Below are 16,926 nucleotides of genomic sequence, written 5' to 3' on the forward strand. Positions count from 1 at the left end.
GGCGGCGGCGGCGGCGGCGGGGCCCGTCCCCGGAGGCGCTTCCTTCCTGCGGCGGGCGGCGGGGAGGGCCGGAGCGCCTATAAATGGGGCGGGCGGGCGGCGGCGGCATGCCAGAGATTTGCCGCGCCGGCCGGCCCCTCCGCCGCCCGCCATGCGGCGGCTCCCGCTGCCGCTGCTGCTGGCCGGGCTGGGGCTGGGACTGGGGCTGGGGCTGGGCGAGCAGCCGGGGCCGGGGCCGGGGCCGGGGCCGGAGCCGGCCGCCCCCTCGGGCGCGCAGTGCCTGGAGCACGACTGCTTCGGCGTCTTCTGGGCGGCGCGGCCCTTCGCGGAGGCCAGCGCGGCGTGCGAGCGGAGCGGCGGGCACCTGATGACCGTCCGCTCCACCGTGGCGGAGGAAGCCATCTCCCTGCTGCTGCAGAACCGCAGCGGGCGGCTGTGGCTGGGGCTGCGCCTGCCCCTGCCCTGCACCGAGCCGGCCCAGCGCCTCCGCGGCTTCCAGTGGGTGACGGGCGACCGCCGCACCGACTACGCCAACTGGGCGCCGTCGGGGCGGCGGTGCGGCGAGCGCTGCGTGACCGTGTCGCGGGAGCTGCTCTGGGAGGAACGGCGCTGCGAGGCGCCGGCCGACGGCTTCCTCTGCGAGTACAACTACGCGGGCAGCTGCCCGCGCCTGCCTGCCGCCGAGGGGCTGCCCGTCACCTACGCCACCCCCTTCGGCGCCCGCGGCGGGGACTTCCTGGCGCTGCCGCCCGGCAGCACGGCCGCCGTGCCGGCCGCGGGGCTGGAGCTGCGCTGCGCCGAGGAGGGGGAGAGCGGGGGGCTGCGCTGGGGCCGCGCCGCCGCGGGAGCCTGGCCCTGCCGCCTGGCCAACGGCGGCTGCGAGGGGGCCTGCGGCGAGGCGGGCGGGCGGCCGCGCTGCTCCTGCCCCGACGGCAAGGCGCTGGCCCCCGACGGCCGCGGCTGCCGCTCGCCCTGCGCCGGCGCGCCCTGCCAGCACCACTGCGTGGTGGCCGGCGCCGCCTTCCTCTGCATGTGCGAGGCCGGCTACCGGCTGGCCGCCGACGGCAGCAGCTGCGAGGACGACGACGACTGCGCCGCGGAGCCCAGCGTGTGCGAACAGGTCTGCGTCAACACCGAGGGCGGCTTCGAGTGCCGCTGCCACCGCGGCTACGAGATGGCGGACGGGCGCTGCCGGCCCGTCTCCCGCTGCTATGAGGCGCCCTGCGAGCAGCGCTGCGAGGACGTGCCCGGCGGGTACCGCTGCGGCTGCTTCCCCGGCTACGCCGTCGACCCGCGGGCGCCCGCCCGCTGCCTGCTGCACTGCGACCGCAGCCAGTGCCCGGCCGAGTGCGACCCGCACACCCTGTCCTGCGAGTGCCCCGAGGGCTTCCTGCTGGACGACGGCGCCGACGGCGGGCGGGTCTGCGTGGACATCGACGAGTGCGACATGAACTTCTGCCAGCACAACTGCACCAACCGCCCCGGCGGCTACGAGTGCCGCTGCCACGCCGGCTACCGGCTCCTCGACCAGAACCACTGCGTCAAAAGCCCGGAGGAGGAGGACGGGGAGGGAGCGTACTCGGGGGATTTCGGGCCCGGAGCCCCGACGCCCGTCCCCAGCCGCACCCCGCCGAAGGCGGAGCGCCTCCACCCCGGCGCGCTGGTGGGCATCGCCGTGGGCGTCCTCTCCACGGCCCTGGCCCTGCTGGCCCTGGGCTACCACCTGGCGAAGAAGCGCTGCAGGCCCCCCGCCACCATGGATTACAAGTGCGGCAGCCCTCACGAAAAGGAGATGGGACTTCAGCCGGTCGCCTCGGGCTGTGCCGCCGCGGGCCAGAAACTGTAGGGAGAGAGCGGGCAGGACGGAGAGAGGGAGGTGGACAGAACTGGGTAACATTTACTCCCCCCCTGCCCCCCCCCCGCCCCCCCCGCGCAATTTTTTCATGATAAAGAGAATTTGGGAAAAGCTGTGATCACCCCCACTTCCAGAAATACTCGCTGCTTTCCGGCCGGCTCTTGCAATATTCACGCCAGAGAGCGGGGAAGGTGGAAGGCTCGCGGCGCTGCTCCGCTTCCGCGCCCTTTGCGGGCAGCGGCCGGCATTCGGCTTTTCTTTTCCCAAGCCGGCAGCTGGGGGGGCCTCAAGGAAAGCCCGTGCGCGTGTTACAGGAGGGACGTCTCCGCCTGGAACTGACTGCTTAAATCCGCATCGATGTGGGGCGAGAGCACGCGTGCCACGGCCGGCCGAGGCGTCGCGGACCGTGGAAGGTCGCCGGGCCCAATTCCGCCTCCCCTCAGCTGGGAAGCGTGCCGCCGGGCTGGAGATGATGGGTTTCCCGGGGTGGCGAGGAGCTGGGGTGCTCCTGCCTTTGTCTGGGTTCGGTTTAGTTTTTTTTAAACTGATGGTGATGGAAGAAGGAGCAAAGATCTGGTGGTCAGCACTTCGCCTCGCTCCTCTGCCCCTCTCTGCCTCGTCGGCAGAAATCTTAATTTTTACACCCCCCCCCCCCCCCCAATCTTTTGCCTCTCACCTCTGGCCGCTGAGCACTTTTCACCTTAAAACACTAGCGACAGCGGGGACCCTGCTGAGCGTCACCGTGTGAGGGCTAAAATGCCTGATTTCTATTCCCTCTTACCATTTCGGGGCTTTTCTTGGGGGCGCAGAGGTTAAATGGGGATACTGAGGCTGCTCGGGTAATTTTTTCCATGATAGGAAAGGGCAGCGCCGGGGAGCCTCGCGTTCCCTGCGCAATTTCTTCTGTGGTTTTCTGCTGTTGTTGGGTTATACTGTTTTTTGGTTTTGGTTTTTGTTTTTTTTTTTTTTTTTTTTTTTACAAACCCGCTTACCCGACCCCTCCTGTCCACAGGGCTTTTTCCTGTTTTTCCTTTAGTCTTCTCCGGGGCTGAGTCTAATCCGTGTTGAAGCTCGCGGCAAAACTTTCCCGGGGGGCAGGATCCGGCCCATTGCTTGCTTCCCAGCCACGGACTGGGGGGAAATCTGGGAAACGATGCGTTTTTCCAGCTCCATCGTTCGGTGGGGAGACGAGGGGCAGCTCTGCAAAGCCAGCACGCTGCCGGGCAGAGCTGGCGGGGCTGGGGGTGTGCTGCTCCGGCAGCCGTGGTGGGGTGAAGCCGGCGGCTGTTGGTGCGGGCACGGGGCGAGCGGCGGAGCGGGTGCTGACAGCTTTATGCCCGTGAAATATCAGCCTGCAGCAGCGGTTAGCTTTCCCGCGGGAAGTTTTGCAAGCCTGGGGTCAGAACTTGGGAGGGTTGGAGGCTGCAGAAGGGGCTGCAGAGCTCCGGGGGGTTGTGTCCCCCCGCATCCCCCCTTACGTGCTAAGTGAGATTGCTATCACGCAGCGTGTCCCGTCCCCGTCCCCGTCCCCCCCCCCCGATACGATAGAGCTACGTTGCAGCCTCCAAGGAAAATAAAAAGCTAAGCGTTGTATGAACTGTAGCTTTCCTCATGTAAATGGTTCAACCCTCTTGTTTTATACACCCGGCACATTTGTAAATACTTATTTATTTATTGGAAATATACCCTACGCAATGCACAATCACATGGTGATTTTGTGTGTAGACCAATAAAGCTTTTACAGTCTGGTTTATAGAAAGCTGCTAATGAAATATTCTTTCTCCCCCTCCCTAAAATGACTGTTTTTCCTCGCTGAGCAGCGGCCGCTCTCGCAGCCAGAGCTCCAGAAGTCACAAACCCTGCTGGAGCCCAAAAAAAAAAAGAAAAAAAAAAAAGGAGCCGTGGGCTCTTAGCGGAGCATCAGGCTGAAAACATGCCCTGCTGGTTATTTCACCACTGTGATTAAAATAGAAGGAATGAGCCATAAATAATGGAGAACAAGAATAACATTAAAAGGACAAAGTTAAAACCAAAGAAGCTGGAAATGGCTAATTTAATGCTACCTCGGTGCAGGCAAGCCGGCATAGCCCCAGTGCTGTCCTTCAGCTCACGTTTCTCTGGGTTTGTGTTTCGAGTACCGCCAGAGGTGATGTTCACCTGTGGCAAAGAGAGCGGGATTCGGTTCTCCTGGGTTTTCTTGTGGAAAAGACAATTTTGGTCCTGTGGGTGCTAAAATCCCTTCGCCTGGGAATTTGGGGAGGGGGGCGGTTTATTGGTGCGGCCTAAGTTTTTTTCCTTTCCCCCTTAGCTGAAGGGTTTGGGACTCCCCGGCACCTGCCAAGGCGCGGTTTGCGTAGTCGCAAGCTCCGATCTCAGTTGTTCAGAAACTCCCTTTTTTTACATAAGAGGAACCCAAGGGGGTCAAATGGATCCCGTGCTCTCGGCGCCCCGCAGAGCTGATGTAGAAGCCCAGTCTGGTCCTAACCCCGCATCCCGCTAGAGAGGTAGCGGGGCTGAGGGGCTTCAGGACTTCTCTCTGTCTTTCAGAGCATGTTTTGGGAAGGAACGGGAAGTTTGTGTTTTACTGTTCCGGAGGGGCACCCGCCCCGCGCCTACAGTCACTGTTCACGAGCGCGTTTTGAAATCCTCACCGTCCCTGATGCCGGCGGAGGCTCCTCGCTGCCGAAGGTAACGGCCACGATTACTCGGTCGACGTAATTAACTGTATCGCGGGCCAGTCTTATGGCTTTTTATTTTGTTGAACGGCACAGCACGAGTGAGGGCCGGCGGCGCGGGGCACGGCAGTTTGCCCCCTCCCCGGCCGGGGTCCCCTTTGCCCGTGCCTGGCGGAGACGCCCGTCCGGGGGCCGGCGAGGCGTGGGGACACCCTAGAAGGCGGTGGTCTTTGTGAGGAGGGGTCCGGGCTTGCAGCAGGGCTCGGGGTGCACGGGCTCCTGCTGGCAGGGCAGGGGCGGGCACATGCAGCCCTTGCCCTTGTCGTCCCCCCGGGGAGCGGCGCAGTAGTCGAGGGGCTCTTCCTCCTCCTCCTCCTCCTCGGCGGCCCCCTCCCTGGCGGGGCAGCAGCAGAGGCTGGCGTCGAGGCAGCGGCGCAGCACGCCGTGGAAGGAGTGCCGGAAATTTTCGGAGAGGAAGCCGTAGAGGATGGGGTTGGCGCAGCTGTTGGAGTAGCTGAGGATGAGGGAGGCGTTGTTGACGGTGGCATCCAGGCGGCCGGGCAGCAGGAGGTTGACCAGCTGCACCACGTAGAACGGCATCCAGCAGACCACGAACATGGCGACCACCATCAGCACCAGGCGGGTCAGCTTGCCCTCGGAGCGCCGGCGCTGCTGCCAGCCCACCCGCTGCGCCACCGCCCGCATCTTGCCCACGATCAGCAGGTAGCACAGCCCCATGGCCAGCACCGGCAGCAGGAAGCCCAGCAAGGTGGTGTAGACCACAAAAGCGGCCGACCAGGCCGGGCTCGGCCACAGGAGGTTGCAGGCCACCGCTTGGCCATCGCGGGTGGTTGCCGTACCGGCGAAGATGGGGATGGGCGAGGCCACCAGCAAGGAGAGGAGCCACACGCCCCCATTGACCATCTTGGCCACCCGAGGGCGGCGGTAGGTGGCTGCCCGCAGCGGGTGCACCACCGCGATGTAGCGGTCCAGGCTGAGGACGGTCAAGCAGAAGACGCTGGTGAACATGTTGAGCCCATCGACGCCCAGCACGGTGCGGCACAGGGCCCGGCCGAAGGGCCAGTGGTGCAGGGCGGCCGACGTGGCCACGAAGGGGATGCTGAGCATGAAGAGTTCGTCGGCGATGGCCAGGTTGAGCAGGTAGATGTTGGTGGCCGTCTTCATCTTGGCGTAGCGCAGGATGACGAAGATCACCAGGGAGTTGCCCAGCAGCCCCAGCAGGCACACCAGGGCGTAGATGCACTGGATCACCACCATGCCCGCGATCTCGCCTGCCTTGCCGCCCCACTCCGCCTGCCCCTGCTGCCAGCCGGACTCCCCCACGGCCGCGCTGGTGTTGGGGGGCACCTCGGAGGCGGCCCAGCTGGATACAGTCCAGAGGGGCACGCCGGCCGCCTGGGCCCCCGCCGGGAGCTGCTCGGCATCGGCGCTCATGCTGGGAGGCGGTCCATGGACGGGACGCCGCTGGGGACGGGTGCCAGCCTGCAGGCAGGGCACGGGCAGAGAGAGAAGGGGGTGAGAGCTGCGGCGCGCGGCAGACGCAAAGCGCGCTCCCCTGCCTTCCCCCTCGGGTCACGGCCACGTGCTTCGGGCCGCTCCGGCCGTGGCCCCCCTGCTCCATCCACGCACCCCCCCCACCCCCCCGCCCGGGCACCTTCACGTCACTCCTCAGGGCAGCAGCATCCCTCTCCAGGCCGGAGCATCCCGTTTGGGGTCTGAGGGGCTGCGGGCGCGGGGCGTGCACTATAACCGTGCGTGGGGGCACCTCGGCCGCCAGCGGCAAACCGGTGGCCTGACCCGGGAATCAACGCCGCCGTCCGCCTTAACGAACCTCTGCAAATCTCAACGGATTCAGTAATCCCTGCGGGGAAAGCAAACGGAGGGAGAAAGCGAGCTGGAGATATTTTACCTCTCCATCCTCCAGGGACCGAAAGAGCCTCCCGCCTCCCTCCCGGGGGGCAGCGGCCGGCGCCGGGAGCTGCTCCGGTGGGATCGGCGGGCTGTCGGCAACGCGAAGTCCTGCTTGACCTGAATCAGACGACCAGAAGGATCCGCACCTTTGAAAGCGAAAGCCAGGCCACGCTTGCCGGGGGGGAACAGGGGCTATTCTAGCTCGCCCCCATCACCCGTGCCACGAAAATCAGCATTCCCGTCCAAAATAAACACATAACCGGACAGATTAACCCCCCCCCCCCCCCAAGTTTCTGGTTTCCGCTCGCCGCTTCGCAATGGCAAGCACGGCAGCGGACGAGCCCTTCCCCCCTCTCCCGCGGGCGTGCGGGATTCCGCTCGCGGGGCCCACGCCGCGGGGACCCGCCGGCCTCCGGGGCTCCGCCGCCGCCCGGCCCTCCCGCCGGCCCGGCCCGGCCCCGGCGCTGCGGGCACTGCGGCAGGGCGGGCGGGACGGGGCCCCGGCACCCCGCCCCCGCAGCCCCCGCACCGGCGGCTCCCCGCGGGGCGTCCCCGCCCGGGCGAGGCGGGCACGGAGGCAGGTTGCCCTGGCGACTGCCGGCAGCCCGCCCCCCGCGCTCGCTCCCGCGTCCCGGCCGCGCAGGCAGCCCCGCTTTCCCCCCGCCCGGCCCTTCCCGGGCCCCCCTCGCCCCTGCAAGGGGCCGGCGGCCCTGCTCGGGCGGCAGGCGCGGAGCATCCCGCGGCCCCGGGCCTCCGAGCCCGGGGGCCGGCGGGCGGCGGGGCGAGGACCGGCCCGCGGCTGGCCCCGAGAGCCGGTACGCGCCGGAACCTCACCCCGCTCCGGAGCCTGCGCCGGATTCCTGGTGCGATGGGTGGAAGGGGGCAGGCACCGCATCTTGGGTTGGTTTCGGGGGGTTTTTGAGCAACTGTTGTCTTTGGGTGGGTGGGGTTTGGTGTTTTGGGGGGGGGGGGAGAGGGAGCAAGGACATCTTTGCGCCAAGAAATCACCGGCAGCGGCTCAGCGGAGGGACGGCCCGGGTCTGGGGCAGGGAGGACCGCTTCCAGTTCTCGGTGGGGCTGGGGGCTTTCTGATGGTGCAGCCCTAACCCCCCACTCCATCGCTCCCTCCCGCCCCGGGCCATCAAGTGACGGGGCAGAGGACCTTTTTCTCAGTTGCCCGCGTCTCATGCTCCCGAGTCACCGTGCTGGGTGAGCGTCTGGGGGTCACGGAGGGTTTGGGAAGTCAGGGTGGAGCTGTGAGCGGGCAGCGATCTGGCTGGGCGAGCCCGTCTGTGCGAGGAGGGGGATCTGGCCGCACGGGTGGGAATCTAGATAAATGCATATATTATATTTCTGAGAACGGGCTCGACGTGCATGGGAAAGCAGGTGCATTTTTCTTCCTGGTGCTTAAATACATGACCGTAGTTAATCGTGCAGCTGGCGAAGAGGTTTTGGCTATGACATCCCGGCTTAAATATCGTGGACGTGGAGGAGCACAGAAAGCGCCGGTGCCCGGAGCCGCGGGGGCCGCGGCACCGGGAGCGGAGCACCCCGTCTCCGCACGCCGCTCCTCCCCATCTCCGTGGGGTGTTTTACCGGGGGGAAAGTGACACTCCGGCCCGCCGCGATGACGCGAAAGTTCCCAGCGTCAGTGGCTGCCGGGCTGGGCGCGGAGGCCCGGGAGGGGCACCGTGCTCCAGGGGTTCCTGTTGCAGCTGGCGACCGGAAAATGTGTAATAAAACAATGAAACCGCCTGCAGATTACATCGACCCCCTCCACCTCCCAGGAGGAACAGGAAACTTTTAAATGCTCTTTTACTGTAAAGGAGGAAACTCCTTCGCAGCGAGCAGGACTTTTGCCCACATTGTATTGCTGGTCCAAGTCCTTCCATGGAAAAGCTTTGGGTGGGGAGAACCAGGGGTGAAGAGCGACTGCTTTGGCTGCAGGGCAACATTTTGTGGTGGCTGGTGCCACGAGAGCCTTGCAGGCGGCTGAGGGCGTCCCGGCACGGGGCGGTCGGTTAGTGCCCTGGGAAGAACCGCTCCAGCAGCGCGGGAGCAGCTCTCCTGCTTGGGGTGATTTCCTGGGGGATCCTGCCCCCAGTGCCCGTAAAAGATGAGGTTTTCTAAGCCAAAGTGCTCCCCGGGGCTGGAAGGATGACCAGCAGCGATGGCTTTAAACCCTCTCCTGCTGCTGCCCTCCCTGCCAAGCTAACCGGCCTTTACCCTCCCTCCTTCCTTCCTTCCAAAACTCACGGAGCCGAGAGATAGGAGACGAGAGACTTTTCACCGAGAGTGAATTATTTTAAACTGAATTGCCTAAGAAGCAAAATCAATCTGCCTTCCCTCAAGTGAAGCTCTCCAGATGGTTAATTTTAAAATAAAACGCAGGTCATTCCCCCCGCCAAGATAGCATCAAGTGGTATTTAAAAAAAAAAAAAACCCTAACCTCAACACCCACAGCCTGCAATAATAAAAATTGGCTTTGCCAGGTGAAATCTGGAGCCTTCCCTTATCAGCTGATTGCAAACACACCACAAGCTGGCACATGGATACGGGTTTTGGATATCCAAAAGTGCCCACCCACCCGAGCCCGCAGCCCTGTAAACCCGGGTGTGCAAGCGTGCCCTTTGCCAGGCCTGCCCGACGTCAGCGTCGCCTAACGGGGGCTGCGCGCACGCGCGTGCCCGCGCGGGCAGCTTTCCCGCTACCAGCAACCTGCAATCGCCGCCAGCTCAATATTTGTAAACCCGAGGCTCGCCCTGCCCTGCCGGGTCTTCCAGCAAAAGGCAGCTGGTGGTTGCTTTTTTTTTTTCCCTGGCTGCCACATAAAAATCCACCTTGAAATACGGCCAAAAGAGTTAAAAACGGCCAACAAAAATGCCTTGTTCTTCTCTGATCAAAATGAAAATCCAATGAAATATAGTGCTGGGCAGAACAGATTGTGGTTTGGTTTTTTTTTTTTTTTTTTTCCTTTTAGGCTGGGGTTTTTTTTTTAGATCTTTTCCTAAAAAAAGAAATGTAGTTTCGAAATGGAACAGGTGAAATATTCCAGTTTGAAAATGGCTGAAAAGTATACTTTAAAATAGCCCTCAGCTATTACCCTGCGGTGCAAAAGGGGTTTCCAGCCCATGCCGGGCTCCGTGGCACGGCTGGTAAAGCTCGCGCCGGGGATGCTGGCCTGGAGGAGTTGCATATAGATGTAGCCAGCGGGAACTTACCCACGGGCAACGTCGCGACTGTGTCGAATTAGCCCGATTTCCATACCTCAATATTGATGCAAACATTCCTCACGCTGAGGAACATCTAATTTCCTTCACTTAACGGTCCCCGTGGCTGATTATCTCATTATTACCAACCTACATCTGGTTTCTAATCTGCTTAGAAGCAAAGACAGGCCCAGGGCTTTGCAGGGCTCAACCCGCCCCGGGAAGGCTCCTCTCTGCCGGGCTGGACCCTGCGGGCTGCCGGGGCCGAAGGCGCGCGCTTGAGATCTGGGGGGGGTTGCTTTGCCGTTGACAGCGCAACCGCTTTGTCAGCATCCAGGAGCTGCTTTCTCAGCCAAAAATAGGCTAATCCCTGCAGTAAGAGCTGAATTAATGTAAAAATAACACTGCCAAACGCACATTTTCTCCATTCTTAGCCTTTCAAGCTTGGATATAAAATCTGCACATCTTCGCTTTGCAGCCTTTAGATACATCCCCCCTCTGGTTTTAGTCACGCAGAAGCCAAAAACCTTTGCATACCGAAACCTCTGCTGGAATATTGTGCACTTGTGAAAGAGGAACGGGAAATCAGACTCAAACGCTTGACCCCGCTTGTCCAGCTTTGATTTTAGCGTTAGGAAAGCAATGGTTGCATCGGTTCGTTAAATGAGAACGATCTCCTAAGAGCACTGCTCAGCAGAAGACCCATCGTTGTCCTGGAGAGCGGTGGTTGCCTCTGGGCACGCGGCCCTCCCAGGGTTTCCTGCACCCGACGGCAGTAACAGCATCGCGGCAGGCGGCAGCGATTGCCAGCGAGCAGCAGTTGTCCAACTTCGGTTTGTGCACCTTTCTGATCGGAAGGAAAAAGATGCCTGAAATGCCCTACTCTTTAAGGGGTTTCAGTTAAATTTCAATCAATTTCACCACTTCAATTAAAAAAAGAAAAAAAAAAAAAATCGCAGAATGAGATAACATCGTTACCACTGGAGCAGAATCGTCAAGCACGGAAGGACGAGAGATTTAAAATGCGTTAAATCATATTATAGGATTTGCTGCTTCCAGTTTTGTGCGAGAGCGGCCGTCGCACCGCATATCCCACCCTTCCCCCCGGGCAAGCGCGTGTCTTCTTCAGTTCTTACTGCCAAAAAGAGCTGACAGAAAATGAGTTGAAACCAATGAAAAACAAATCTATGTTTTGGGCTCCTGATTGCGCGACGGTACGGAGTAACGCAGGGCTCCTCCTGAAAATCTCCGGCTCCTGCAGAGAGGATTCACGGCCGTGTTGTGAGAACCAGCAGCTCAAGGCAAAGAGGAGCGTCAGAAAAACCCGAGTTTTTCCCCGACTTCAAAGCGCCCATAGTAGAAGCAACACCCGCTGCCCTTTGAAGTCAGGGGAGAGGCCTCATCCCCACCCAGCCGTTTGAAATTTGACGTTTTAAGCGGTATTATTGTTACATTTTTCCCGGAAAGCTCTCTCTCTTGCAATTAGCTCAATGCAAAGCAAGCGCTCGTGCTGGAGAGAGGCACTCCAAAAAACGACCTGCCAGCTGGGCACCCCCTTGCCACTGCTGTCCGTGGCCGGGGACACCCGGACGGCAGCGATGCCCGGCTCCGTCTGCTGTGCATCACGGAGAGGCTCTGGGTACCGGAGAGCGAGGAGGGGAGGATGCGCCAGGATTCGGATGTCTCCGCACACGGCCGTGCGGGGCAAGGGGGAACCCTCCTTGGGGGGTTTCATGGGCGCATGAAGAAAATCATCTCGCGACATTCGTTGCCGTCTGTCTGTGATTTTTTTTTTGCGCACGCTTTCCTCTGACGAAGGAAAAGCAAGGAGAAAAGAAGAGGAATTTGCACCAGGCTCTGCCCTGAAGGCCGTTACGGCCGTCTTTCTCACACTTAAAAAACGGTCGCTGAAAAATTCGGCCCAGCTCCGTTGCCGGAGGGAGGGACGTTACGGAACGCGTTAGGGGTATTTTGCTCTCCTGCAGCACACAAGGCCGTTCCTACCCATTGTCCTTGCAAAAAAACCCCACGTTTCGCACAAATGACAACAGAGTTCGTGGAGATGCGGCCAGTTTCTGCGGGGCTGGGGATTTCCGGGCGGAGCACACATATCCTTTGTTACTTACGGAAAGCAGACATCAGCGGGGACGCCGCACCTTCGGGGGGGGGGCAGCGAGCCGGACCCACAGCGGGCACAGCCCCCGTCCTTTGGGAGCCCCATCCTCGCCCAGGGCAGAGCCGGGCGGGGGGTGGCCGTGGCCGGCGGGGTGCTGCCCCTCTCCTGCCTTCTCCTCAGTAATGCAAACATCCTGCGAGTCCGCCGAGGGTTCTTGCATTTTCATAAAAATCCTTCGTTTCCAGCAATCGCAGTGCAAAAGCAGAGCTTTTTCAAAGCAAGCACCCCCCCCCCCCGCCCCCCTGTGCGTGAAAACCTCCATGAGATCCCCCCCCAGCCCTTGCTGGGCTGTTTGCTGCAAATATTCTGATAAGTTTTTTTTCTGGCCTTGGGGGCCAAGTTACACCCCCAGGCAGGGACCCGCTGGCAGAGTCCCCCAAAAGATGCCGTGCGGAGTAACGTGTCTTACGCAAAACCGGGGAAGGAAGCGTTACTGGGGTCCCGAAAAACCTGCTTCATTTCCCAGGTACGGCGAATAAAAGTGTTCCCGGACACCGCATTTCGGTACCCCCAGGGAGGGGACGATTTCCCCGCCGCGCTTTCCATCGCGCCCCGAGGTGCCTGCAGCACTTGGTCCCCGGAGCAGGGACAGGTCAGACCCCGGGAGGGCAGAGGGTGTTGCCATAGCTTTTCGGACGTGTTTGTTCACAGAAGTCCGCTAGATCGGCAGCGCGTGAGTTACGGCTGTCCCCCTCCCGGGAGGATGTCACCGCCACCCTTCCCTTTGGGCGTTGGGCTCGGCCGCCGGATGGGATGCTCCTCCCGGCCACCCCGCTGCCAGCACCCAGCTCCTTCCCTCCTGGCCCCTTCCCGCCCCGGCCCCGCGGGGACCTGCGAGCCCCCGACCTGCCGCGGCATCCCACGGCACCGCGGGAAAAACTTGGGGTCTTAAATAAGGCTTTGGCTTTTATGGACGGAGCCCACGGGTCTGCAGCCTGGCCAGGGAGCGGCAACAAGGGGCAAGAGGCAGGCAGCAGGCAGAGCTTTCCAGAAAGCCGGCCGGCTCCAAGCCGCCCGAATAACCGCGGGGGGAAAGATGGGAGACACTGGAACGAAGCTGAGCTCCGGGGCATCTCTGTGAGTCCCCAGCCTTCGCGCCTGCAGCCTTTCTCCTCCCCTGCAGCAGGCAGGCGGCCGGCCGAGCGGGCGATGCTGCGGCAGCGGGCGATGCTGCGGCAGCCGGCGATGCTGCGGCAGCGGGCGGGCAGGGCGATGCACGGTGGGGCGGCTGCTGGTGTGTAAACACTCGGGGAGCGACCGGGCAGGGTCCCCCCCCCCATCCCGAAAGCTGCGAGATGACAGATCCCACATCCTGCCTTTGTGGGCCGTGGGCGGAGGGGCCGGGAGGTGCCGATAGCATCGTCCCCAGCTCCCCCGGCCCTGGGAGAGCCGGCCTCTGCAGCGAGAAAAGGATCTTTACTTTTTTTCCTCTGGGTTATCTCAGGAAATCGGGCCGGGGACACACATTGGAGGTTTATCGCTCCCTTTGTGAAAAGGGGGGGGTTTGCCTTGTGCGTGCGGGCAGCGCCGGCTGGGAGGTGGGTGCTGGGGGGTCCCTGCCCGAGGGCAGGGCGTTTTGCGTGCACCTGCTTTCCTGTTTGCAGCATCTGCACTGAAAACATCGGCAAGATATTATCTTAACTGCGGCTTGGGTTTTGGTGGCGGGGAACGCCGAATCTTGCCTCAGTGCCGCTCCTGATCTGAGTAACTGCTTGAGTGAGGTACCAAAAGGAAATCCGGCACTTTCTAATGACAACTGTTAACCGCTCGGAGGAAAAATGTAGAGAAAAAGTCCCTTTTTCAGAAAAAAAAAAAAGCGCCTTTTACTCTGAAGAAGCCTTCACTTTCATACGAGGTGGGGCCTCTGAAAAGAAAAGCCACTGAAAGTACCTTTGCCTATTGATGCCCCCGAGTTTCAGGGGCTTTAGTCTGGCTAGAAGTTAAAGTCATTCTCAAATTTAAAGGGAGCACCAGCGGGCTGAACGTATTGTCTCAAATGCTTCCCATTTATAAACGGCAATTTTCCTGTCGGAGGGGCCTGGAAGCAGGGGGGCTCTGAGCACCCTCGCCGGGAGGAGATACCCAAACGCCGGGAGGAGAGAGATACCCAAACGCCGCGGTAGCTGGCGTACAGAAATGCGGGGTAGTGGAGTAGGATAAGCGGGGAGACGGTGTGGTGGGAGCCTGGAAGGAGTCCTTTAAACCACGGAAATTAAACCCTGGGCCAACAGTAGGTGCTCAACACCTCTCGTGGTGTCGCGGGGCTACGTTTGGTCGCATATGCGAGCAAAAGTGTAAGGGGGTGGAGATCGGCTGGAAATGGGGTACGCGCGGGAGCGCAGCCTCAGCAGCGGCGTGCCTTTCTCCCTGGGAGGGCGAGTCTTGGCTTTAATCTGGAGGTGATTTGAGAGGCAAAACATTCGCATTCGCGCCGTGCTGCGGGTTGCAAGCAGCTCAGCAAAGCCTCCTGCTCCCAAAGAGAGCTGGTGGATGAGACGGGCCCCTCCGCGTGGCCAAGGATTGCGAAATGCGGGGAGGAGGCTCAAAACCCTGCCTGCCAGACGGCCGAGCTGCCCGGGGTGCGATGCCGTTGGGGGAGCCGAACGCTTGGCATGGGGAGCGGGGAGGAAACCAGTGTCACTCTGGCCATGAGCGATCCGACAGCCTGCCGGGGCCAAGCCGAGGGGGACAGGGAGCCTGGATCGCAGAGGATGTTATTCCACGTAGGGGAGGGGGGCCTCCATCGGCTTTTTAGGGGGAAAAAAAAAAAAAAAGAAAGAAAAACTGATTTTCCTGATATTGTTTTGCACCTTTAAAGGAAATTCCAGGGCTGGGAACCTTCAGGGAAACAATGAACGGGGCTGGGGGTGAAGGTGGGCTGCCCCAGGTTGGCGTGGCCTCCTGCAGCCGGGGCAGGTCCCCGCGCCCCCCCCGCCCCCCCCCAGCCCTTTCGGACACGGTCAGGGGGTCTGCCAGGGCCCCCACGCTACTGCGGGTGCAGAAGGGGTGGCCACAAGAGAGCCACGCTGCCGGCATCCCTGCCCGCACCCGCAGAGAGCCACGCTGCCGGCATCCCTGCCCGCACCCCGCACTGGATGCAGGGCTTGTTTTTTTGCTTCGCGATTTCCTGCAACCTTGCTTTTTCAGAAAAACACCCAAATTCCAGAGCAAGAATTACAGGTTGGGATGCTCCCTGGCGTTTCATGCACAGGAGAAGTGTCTGTCGTCTTTTCCGAGGGGCCAATATTTCAGCCTCGCTGCAAGTGTTGCTGCTGCAGGGGTTAACGGAGCACATCCGTAGCCCTGCACTTTTTACCGAGACGTGAGTTTTAGGAGAAAATTATGATTTCTCTCTGCTCCTTGCCTGAAATAACGAAGGCGGCTTTTATTTTCAACGCTGTAAGCTTCCTGGGGAGCACAGCTCTCCCCTCCGTCAGCACGGGCCACGCTCCGCATCCCTGCGGATGGGGCCGTGCTTGCTCAGTGATGCTTCAGCCCAGCCAACGGACGGTATCGCTGGAGAAAGGCAAGAGCGCGCCGAGCCCGAGCGACCCAAGCGAGACGGACTTCCCTTTGGATCCCACAGCCCCCCTCTCCCGCCCCGCGCGAGCGGCATCCCGCAGCGCAGACGGGGGGGCTGCTGCGTTTCGCAGGGGGCTCGAGCGCGCTGGTCGCAGCCGCCACGGTAATTCGGCGTCGCGGCGGCGTCCGCTGGCACGCAGAGGTCTTCTCCGTCGCGGCGGCCGCGGGCGATGCGTCGGGGTGTAATTGTTAATGGCACTGTGTCCGTCAGCGCTGAGGCCCGTGGGCTGGATGCGGACATGCTCGGCTACTCCCCGTCCTTCACAGGTTCGTTAATACGTGTTGGAAAGACGTTTCTCCCTTCCTCCGCGTTTCCCTTCCCTCTGCTGAGACTCGAGTGTTAAATTCCCAGCTTAGCAAAACGGGGTTCGGTGTCAAATGCTTCATTTCAGGTTTTTGTGAGGAGCCAGTTCATTTACAAATCACCAGCTGGAAGTTATTAGGCCCTTAAAACAAAATAAATTACTACAAAATTGTGCCTCCCTGCAGTTGGTCTGCTGTTAATTTGTGCCGAGTGCTGGAGCCAGCTAAACCCCAGCCCGCTGGCTTCCTTCTTCCCCTCGGGCATCCTTCGGCACGGAGGAAAGGGCAGCGGGACGGAGGGTGCGGGGAGGTGCTGGGGTTTTGGGTGCCGGGTTCTCCGTTGACGCTGGGTCCATCCAACGGAAGCCGCTTTATTCCCTGCTTCGTGCCGAAAAGCAGCGTGCTCTAGGAAGCAGCGAGGACCTGCTGGTAGGAAAAATGAGTGGAAAAAACGTGGAAAAACGGGCTAAATATATTTAAAAATTATGCATGTCTTTTTTTTTTTTTTTAATCTTTCATGTTTAAAGGGGCCCAGGCTGATTTGCTCCCCGGAGCTGCAGCTCGGTGCGGGGCTTTGCTCTTTCTCAGGGCCAGGCAAGCTTCAGCAGGCTGGGACGAATGCCTCCGGTGCTAGGGCATCTCCCCAGCGCTCGCCCTGGCCCAGTGACGAAGATTTCTCCCAAGCAAAGACCTGGTGGGTTTGGTCCCTTCTGCGACCTGCAGAGCTAGAACGAGCCCTTGCTTTTCTGTACACACTCCGGGTCGCTTTTTGTTATCCTTTCCACTGAAGGCCGCCTCTGGCATCACCTGGGAGTCTCCTCCGCCAGCCCAGGACCACAAATCCGCGGCGGTGCCTTGCACGAGAGCTGTTTTCGGGCTGGAGAAGGCGCCCGCCTGGCTGCTCACATCCTGACCCCGCAGAGCCAGATTTCCTCCCTGCCTTCGCCTCGGGCTCCGCTGCCCTCCCTCCTCTGTGCCTGCAGGGATGTCGTCTCAGGAATGACAGCACCCGACGAAGATAATGACCTGCTTTTGCTGAGAGAGCTGGGGGTTTCCTTCCCAAACGGAGCGCGACCTTCCCCGCGAGCACTGTCAGACGTCGCGGCCGGTTCGGAGCATCTTGGTACCTCCTTGAGACCTCTCTTCAAGGCGATGCTCTGCATGGGGGTGGTACGTTAAGGGGGAAGGATGCTC

At 61.3% G+C, this 16,926-nt stretch overlaps 2 protein-coding genes across 2 annotated transcripts; one reads left to right on the plus strand and one right to left on the minus strand.

The window, feature by feature from the left end:
• The first annotated feature begins 34 nt into the window (after positions 1 to 34).
• On the plus strand, positions 35 to 3,388 carry THBD (thrombomodulin). The gene has a single exon (XM_075497098.1). The coding sequence runs from the start codon at positions 152 to 154 to the stop codon at positions 1,844 to 1,846; it is 1,695 nt and encodes a 564-aa protein (XP_075353213.1). The 5' UTR covers positions 35 to 151; the 3' UTR covers positions 1,847 to 3,388.
• A 2-nt stretch (positions 3,389 to 3,390) lies between these two features.
• On the minus strand, positions 3,391 to 7,078 carry SSTR4 (somatostatin receptor 4). Its single transcript, XM_075497099.1, has 3 exons — positions 6,992 to 7,078; positions 6,461 to 6,608; positions 3,391 to 6,033 (listed from the first exon to the last, which is right to left on the minus strand). Exon 3 carries the CDS (start codon positions 5,983 to 5,985, stop codon positions 4,744 to 4,746), a length of 1,242 nt encoding a protein of 413 aa, XP_075353214.1. The 5' UTR covers positions 5,986 to 6,033; positions 6,461 to 6,608; positions 6,992 to 7,078; the 3' UTR covers positions 3,391 to 4,743.
• Positions 7,079 to 16,926: the final 9,848 nt, after the last annotated feature.

This window comes from Mycteria americana, chromosome 3, assembly GCF_035582795.1.
Source record: "Mycteria americana isolate JAX WOST 10 ecotype Jacksonville Zoo and Gardens chromosome 3, USCA_MyAme_1.0, whole genome shotgun sequence".
NCBI classification, from domain to species: Eukaryota; Metazoa; Chordata; class Aves; order Ciconiiformes; family Ciconiidae; genus Mycteria; species Mycteria americana.